Below are 8,856 nucleotides of genomic sequence, written 5' to 3' on the forward strand. Positions count from 1 at the left end.
AATAAAGAAGATTCATTGCAGCAACGAGTGATATCGGCACGTAAATGTAGAGGTACGGTAATGTACAGCACTTGGTTTGAGGTGCTATAGCCACACGAATGTAATACATTCTCAATATTTTAGTCTTATTTATAGTCCCACAGTGTTTAATCAAGGAGTTTAATCATAGTTTAATAGAGGTTACGACATTTAAATACCGTTCCAGTAGCCCTATGAACCGGAAGGTGGCTATAATGTGTCTTCTGCAGCTATTTGATCCTTGGTTGAAACAGGGTGGTTGAAAGAATGAGGTACCGTATTGTATATAATTAAATTTTAAAATAATTTATACTTTGGGTTTCGCAGCACGTCTTGCCACACGACCACATTCACCTATCACAAATTCTATCGTCTCTCACATAACACATAAACAATAAATAACAATTCCAACTGACAGTTCACGTTGCAACAATTCATATATTTATATATTTTTTTCTAAAAAAGAATCAACATATGGCAATTTTCAGTACATACATAAACCTATAATTTACAATCATTTGAAGACGCTTACTAAATCTTCTAATTACAAGTAAGAACAATATCGTCTGCGAACGCACGCGCTTTTTAATTTACTAAAAAGCACATTGCGCGTTTTGTATCTGTTCTTCGCAGACGATATTGCTTGATTTATAATATTATTCTCTGCGAACAGGCGTGCCCTTGATAAAGTGAAATTTTAATTAAATATACATTTTTTTATGAAGTGACATCTTTCAATAGATGTGAACTTATACATCTTTGTGAAACGAGTAAGAAATCGATCGCATATATTTATCGATTAAATGGAATATATAACTTTAAGGTTTCCGTTATTTTTTGTTTCATCTCACTGGTATAAATGGTCATTTAAAGGCATTATTTACGATAGTTCTAATGTAACTAAACTTGGACGTTTAAAGTGTCTCTTTTTTTACTTAAATAGACGCATAAAAATATTTTCTGACACTTTTTTGTAAATCGGCAGTACAATATTGACTCTAAAAATATTTACGAATAATACGACACTGTGTTTAAAATGCTACCTATAACAACTCTTTAAAAAATGCTAATAAATAACAATCATTTTGTGAGTGACCTTAAAAGTACAGTGGTGTTTTTTTAAGTATGGCGCAATTATTGATTGTAAGCAATACATAATATTTTAACTTCAAATACTTTAACAATCATAATTTTCACAGGAGACAGAAAAAAACAACATATTCCTTTTTGATCTACATAAATAGAGCGACCAAAGTCTTTCGGACCCTGTTCGTTTAAATTAAGGCAAGAAAGTAGGTCGTTTTCGAAGTGAAGAAATATTAAAATGTCTTTTTTCATTCATGGCCTCATCCTATAACGTAGCATGACTTAAGTAGGGATGAAAATGACGGCCTTGTGATGGCAATGTCGTGTATGGTGAGCCTAAAAAGTATGGTACTGCACCGGCGCTATGGAGTCCGTGCCATACTTGTGAGCCATATAATAAACCAGCAGTATAGTTACTGGGGAGACTTGCTGGGATAGGCGTTTGAGCGTGTGTGGTGGGTGCGTTGGGGTCCATGCCTGGGTTCTGCTTCTTCCATTTCGTGCGTCTGTTCTGGAACCATATTTTCACCTGCGTTTCTGTAAGGCTCAATGACAGTGCTAAGTTCAATCTCTCGCAAACAGATAAATATCTCGTTGTTTTGAATTTGTTCTCCAGTGCGACTAATTGTTCGTAGGTGAATGCCGTTCTCGCTCGGCGCGGTTTGCCTGCCTTGTTGTCATCGATTCGCTTTCGTTTTCTACTTTTATCGTCACCGTCCTCCTCATTTCCAGAATCTGATTTAATACTCTCGCTATCATCGACATCAATGAGTTCCCTCGAATCATCGTCGTACTCGTCAGAATCTGGATAAAATGAAAACGATAAACGACATTAAAACATTGAAATATGTTTTCATTTATGACTCAATTAATAAAAATTCTTTAAAAACTATTTGCAATATTCAGATAATCCCTTCATTTTCTGTTGTGATACAATAATTGGTTTGATAGCCGCGCGTGTTTACTATAACTCTATATTTCACGACAAATCTCTGCCGCAAATCATGTGTTAAAGATAATTCTATAATTATTTGCAATTACTAAGCGCACATCTGTAGTTTTTCTCCCCATGGGGATTATTAGCTATTGATTTAAAAGGAGAAACTTGTCATTTTAGCCGGTAAATGTTTAGTAGAAAATGCTTGCGGATCAGAGGATATTCAGGGAAATGCGACGATTAAACGAGCGTAACATTCTAATGAGTCTGATGCAGAGAAATTAAATTATAGTCTGCGGAAAACATGTAACTGCAATAGTAATCCGGCGCTAAACACATTTTATTTTCTATAATTGGCAGAATTATTCAATTCGTTTCGAGGATTAATGTTACTCAACAGCCTCAAGCCGACCCGACGAAATCTCTTTCAAATGGCTGTTACTGCTTTAGGCAAGAGCTGCGATCACAAAACTCCGTTAAAACAGCTAAACTACACAAATAAAATCCGCGAAATTTTAAGAACATTTATTTAATTAGGGCTATTACTGATAATCAGAGACCTAACGAATAATGGATGTCTTGATTTAATTTTACAAGATCGTTTGCCTTGGTACAACAGGTTTATTACCGTACTTTGAGATAACGAGACTGGCAGAGATAGGCCCACGGCTTTTAATGTGTTTTGAAAATAGACTATATTGCCCAATCGTCATTTTTGTGCTGTTGTATCCTCCAAAATGATAACGTATTATCGCGTAAAATTATTTCTGTGGCCCTGTAACGTATGTTACGTTTACAATATTCCATACTTAGGAAAACAACCAACATTTTAGCATCTACCTGTACATCTGCGCATCATACCCTCATCGTGAAGCTTAGCTAAATAACTTATATGAACAGTTTATTTTGTTTATAAATTATATGTGCACATGTATTTACTTGTTTTTAAAAGAAATACCGTAAAACCTCGAATTGAAGCCCAGTGGGCTTAATCTCAAGATGAAGCCCATCGTGAATTGAAGCCCCCTCTTTAGTATGCTAAATTAGCCTCGAAAAGAAGCCCATCCCAAAAAGAAGCCCATGGGTTTCTTTTCAAGATAGCATAGGCTTCTTTTCGAGATATTACAGTACATACCGTACACTGTACATGAATTTCAGAAAACAAAATAAATTAAATTCAAGCTTGTTTTATACAGTAGTTTAGGTTAGTTAAATGATACACATGATATGATACAGATTGATGTTACAGTGGCCTTTTTTTATTATTGATTTATAGTACAAATTCACAAAATTTACAGCATTCATTTTGAAAAGAAGCCCCCCTCTTTACTTTGCAAAAGTAGTCTCGAAAAGAAGCCCATTTTGAAAATAAGCCCATCTCGAAAAAAAAAAAAGCCCATGAAAATTTCGCAAAGAAAAGAAGCCCAGGGCTTCAATTCGAGGTTTTACGGTATGGAAATGTACTGCGATAATTATAACAATCAAGTTATGGTTTCTCGCATATATCATTTAAAAAAGCAGACTTGGCAATGGTACCGGCAACTAACAGCTTAACATTGGCTTTGGGTATCCACTAACTGGGACTAGCTACTCTCCCATGGTCGCAGTATAACAGATAAAGCGCCGCATGCGAACCAACTTGCAGGTGAAGCTAGCGTATTACTATTATTAGTACGTGAAATTAACACAAATGTATAGGGCATATTTGTAGAAATTAGCCTACAGGTAATACATAACGTTTATTTTGCTCATCTTAGCATGGTTGTAGGTGGTTTGTCTTGCTGTGATAATTTGGTTCGTGTGTGTGGGTGTGTGTAACATAGAGGAGTAGACCTGTTATTATTATTTCTCAACCCAATAGAAAGCACTGCAAGTTATCTACCATCAAATTCTCTTCCTAAATTTGTATAACAACGTGATATAATATTTATTAGGAATAGCGCCGCAATGCATTACAAGCAGTGAATTTTTAATAGAAATATAATTCTTATAACAACAACAATAGTAACAATACTAACAATATATGCATTGGGATAAAATAATACAAATTTCCACTTAAACGATTTTTATAAATTATCTGAGGATTTTCTAATAACAGTAAATAGACATTATAATATTAAACAATCAACTGGAAATCAAAGAATATGAACATGTTCTACTATTAGAAAGCTCAGAAGAATGGTTAACAGTGACAATTTTAGGTGCTCAAAGCTAAAAAATAAGGAGGACCATTTTGTATAATATAACGTCTAAAATGTCTGTTGTGAAACTTATGCCTACCTTTACATGTTTCGTTGTTTGCTTCTATTTCTAATCGGCTGTCTGCCTGGTCATCAGAACAATATTCGTATTCGTTTTCATCTGAAGCAGACGGCGATGGCAAACCATTTGATGACGCCCTATTACATCCAGTGAATTTGTTAGGATCAAGAATGTCCAATACGGAAAAAGGTGTAATATGAGGGATAGATTGTCCGTGATTTTGTACTTGAACAACGCCATCTACTTTGGGTATTTGCCGTTCTTCTACTGCGTCCGGCGTCGGGCTAAGCCGACTTTTTAGGCTATCGGCGGTTTCACTATTTTGCACGGCATGAGGAGAAGATACTTGGCTGTAATCATGAGCGACGGTACTCAATGCCGGGCTTTTGCGCGGCGACTCATCCATGGTAGAGTAGTAGTCGAGCATTTGAAAATTCAATAAAAAAAGAAAAAACTTCAAAGAAAGATGATTCTCTTCTAAGATGTTTACTTCAACGAAATCGGAAGAAATCGGTCGGCACGGTAACACAGTTGTATTTCACTCTGCTTGTTTAGGCGTGTCGTATTTGGCTATCGCACTCGACTGATGTGAGTTTAATTTTAGTAGTAACTTTTCATCTATTTCATTGACTCGAATCCAAGGCGCTGATTGGTTATTGGATGACACATGCGTGGATGAAGTCACCGATGAACACAATGGCTACAGTACAACAGGCTTATGGCAGGATCAGTGGCAATAATACGCTTACGACCGCGGTACTCATTACAAGCGATAGTTTTAATTGGCCGGTAAATTAACTGATAGGGCAGTGGGCACTGACTGTTGACCCGGCTGCTTGTTCACAATTACTAACTCAAGCAGTTCATTGAAAAGAATTCAACACTAACACAATCGTCAGCTTTGCTAGTAAAGGATTCGTATGCACTGGAGAATACAACCGACCAATACAGGGTAATTTCCACACAAATCCAAAGAAATCAAACTGTAATAAAAGGGCATTCTCTGGTAGAAAAGATGGCGGTGAGATCAAAGGCACCGCCGGTACTTGAATCGGAATGTTATTCTCCTCAAGTGTTGGTCTCAATTACCAGACGCTGTATACGTTGCTTACTTTTATAGACACGCGTGTTCAAGTTATCACATTAAATTTTGATATATAGTTCACGGACTGTGTACTAAACACTTGAATCTACACTTCTCCGTTACAGGGTAACTCCTGACTCATGATCATTAACATATTATCTCAATTTCACTTGATTTTAATAGGAGATATTTTCTAGTAGAGCACACGGACAATAATTGTACATATTTCCTCTTCGTAGTTACCGTCGGTAATAAACCCGAGTATATTGCGCTTAACAAAATAGCGTGCACATATTCTGTGAAGTTTATACCTGCTTCTGAAAACCAACGCCATCAATATAATGTACCCTTTAGAGGTTTGTGATCATTAAACGTAGATTTAATTACCAATGTAAAGGAACTATAATTTCTTTGAGTTTTTACCGCATTGTTTTGACCACCAATACTTTGTTAATTCGCACTTCGATATTGCAGTCATGTATTTCCGCGTTGAAATACGCACCACGTTAAATCATGAGGCAATTACGTCAGTATAATGAAGCAATTAATTTTCATTCAACAAGCTGGAATGACGTAACCATATCGCTTCAATATACAGCGGCCTGTAATGTAATAGTTGAGAAAGTGTTGATCGGTTCGGAAATAGGGACCACAGCGAGCAAGGACGTGTTTATGAGGAATACAAGTAGCGTTTTCAAGAGTTGAAATGGGGTATTTAGCGGCAGTGTTTATTGATCTTCAAAGTGCTTTACCCTTTTCAAGAATCTCATATTGGAAACAGGAGTCTACTGATGTTAAAAAATAACTTTGCAGCCTCAAAACAACTCTAAACTATTTTGTATTTACAAATGTATTTATTTATTAACATCTTTAACCAGGATGACACACTGTGGTGCTGGAATTTAATAAAATAAAAAAAAAAAAAACAAAAAAAAAACTGGTCGAAGGTCATCATTTATTTTTTTTAAATTTCTTTTTCTCTTTCTTTCTCATTATCTCCCCCCCCCCTTTTTTTTTATCTAAAGTTATAATTATAGGCCTAGCATTGTACTATTTTTATTAGGACAAATAAAAAAGTCCAGTTTATGAAAAAGAACAGTATGTAAACAAAAATATGGCCTCTACAGTATGCCTTATGTTGTTCTAGTTAAGACATATACAATAGAAACTACCTTCTAAGACACATACGGATGTGTACGAAAGAAAATTCTTGATTATCCATGGTCATTTCTTCGCCTTTTGCAAAAAAAAAAAGAAGTTTAACAAGCAACCCTCTCACCTCTCCACACCAGTTGGTAAGGTATGAGAAATATGTGTTTTTTTGAAGTACATTTTATTGGTGTTTTAGTATAAAAATTGGTTCAATTTGTTTATAATTGCGAGTTGGGAGGTGACCTTTTTTTTTGGAAAGAATGCATCTAGGATCATTAGGGCATATCGTGTCACATTAATAAAACAAACAAAAAATCACAATTTTATTATACGCTTACGATATATGTGTGCCGGAAATAAGGAATAAACAAATCGTATTAATATTTTTTTATTTACAAACTGCTGAAGTCCGTCCACCAAAGTCAAAGGAAATTGAGGAACGAAAAAATCGCAACAGTGGCCGTTGAACAATCACAAAGGTACCTCAACATAAAGATTTTATATATAATAACACTAACATGTAGCACTGTTGATGTTTTTAAATCATCTTAATATTTCATATTGTATTTATAAAGGCCTAGGCCTATGCTATTTTTGCAAATTATGATGTTATTATTATAAAACAAATCTTGATGTTTTACGTTTATCTCGGTTCTTGTACAGTCTATGCATGTTTTTAATAATTCTCTTAGCGCTAAATTGTAATTGTTTTGTAAAAAGACAAATCACAATTCACTTTTAATGTCAAGATGATTTTGAATAAATAAACCATTATGATAAATAATATGGTGATACGTACGGTACCAGTAACAGCATAAGTTAAGCTACATTCACCCAAAGGGGTGTAGTGTCTGTAGGCCTACACGAAGTCAGTAGGTAGTAGTCTCAATTCTACATTTGATTTTAAACATGTTATCATTATTTAATTCAATTATTTATCAGACGCATAAATAATATAGGTACCTTCTGGTTCTTTTATTTTAATAATACAATTGATTTCTCAACGAACACTGGATTGTTTTGATCTGTGTTTCAATAAAAGTTGAAAACTAATTTTGATTCTTTTAGGCTGATTCTAAAAATTGTTGAATTTGTTTCCAGTCACAGTTAGGCTAGTATCTTTAATAACCGTATCAAACTTATTCCACTTGCAACATGGATAACGCAATAAAATATTAAATTAAGTCAATAACACCAGGGAACAGTGAAATTGTAGTTTCACTTTTCCCTGATAAAACTTAAGCAACACAAAGTAAACAAGGGGTTGGTGTGCGGGCATATTCCAATTTATGGGCCTATGAACAAATTGCTATATATTATTATAAATTTTAACAAGGTACGGTAAGTGTTAATACATAGGCCTATATACAAACCAAAACATATTGAAACATACAGTACCGGTAAAGACTAGATGTAATATACCTATGTGGAGACCTAAAGTTAAAGAGTGGCAATATGGTCTAATAGCAGGAATATAATTCATAAAAATATATGTTTACATTGGTTCCAAGTTTTTATTTTTATAGAAGAAGTTCCTATTATTATTGTCTATTGGCCTATCTTCACTGTAAAACAGCGTGAAGAATTTAAACGCAAAGCTCCAGGCAATGTTGTCCCGTCTTCGGTGACACGTTTAAAATTTAAACGTGTTTAGGCCAAGCCTAATATGTTTATGTTTCTGACGTGTTTAGCATTAAATGTGCCTAGGTACCAAAGCACATTTAATTCTAAACACGGCAAGATCCTAAGCACATTAAGATGTCTAAAAACGTTTAGCTTTTAAACGTGTCACCAAAGACGGGACAAAATTGCGTGGAGCTTTGCTTTTAAATCCTGCATGCTGTTTTTACAGTGTCGTTCATTTTTAAAATTTGTCTATAATTGGCTGCTATCAAGATTGCTGTTTTTTTAAATGAATAAATAGAAAAAGGACGATGTAGCCTAACGTTAATCAATTGGTTGTAGTAGACAGTCTGTGTTCGCTTCGATACATTTCCATAATGACACACTATTCATCTATGTCGATTATTCTATAAAATTATGCACACATTATATTCTTAATTTGATATTTCCCCAGATGATCATTATAATCATTATATTGTTTACTTTTAAATTTTATTTTTGTTCTAAATATAGAAGAATTCGTTAATGAAACTCGTCTCTGTTGCATTAACCTTCAAACTTGGCTGCTTAGAAAGCGTCAACGATGAATGATTAAAAGCCGGAACTTGGCTGCTTAGAAAGCGTCAACGATGAATGATTAAAAGCCGGGTTATGGATTCAGTCTATTTGCGGCAGTTATAACAACTTTATATAT

The 8,856-nt window shown here is 34.6% G+C and overlaps 1 protein-coding gene across 1 annotated transcript; it reads right to left on the bottom strand.

Annotated features, from left to right (window-relative positions):
* Positions 1-436: 436 nt before the first annotated feature.
* On the bottom strand, positions 437-5,265 carry LOC117123276 (homeobox protein slou-like). Its single transcript, XM_033269134.1, has 2 exons — positions 4,322-5,265; positions 437-1,908 (listed from the first exon to the last, which is right to left on the bottom strand). Exons 1-2 carry the CDS (start codon positions 4,728-4,730, stop codon positions 1,370-1,372), a joined length of 948 nt encoding a protein of 315 aa, XP_033125025.1. The 5' UTR covers positions 4,731-5,265; the 3' UTR covers positions 437-1,369.
* Positions 5,266-8,856: the final 3,591 nt, after the last annotated feature.

The sequence above is a fragment of the Anneissia japonica genome, unplaced genomic scaffold (assembly GCF_011630105.1).
Source record: "Anneissia japonica isolate Jap-2015-1 unplaced genomic scaffold, ASM1163010v1 scaffold1949_len687591_cov173, whole genome shotgun sequence".
Classification (NCBI taxonomy): Eukaryota; Metazoa; Echinodermata; class Crinoidea; order Comatulida; family Comatulidae; genus Anneissia; species Anneissia japonica.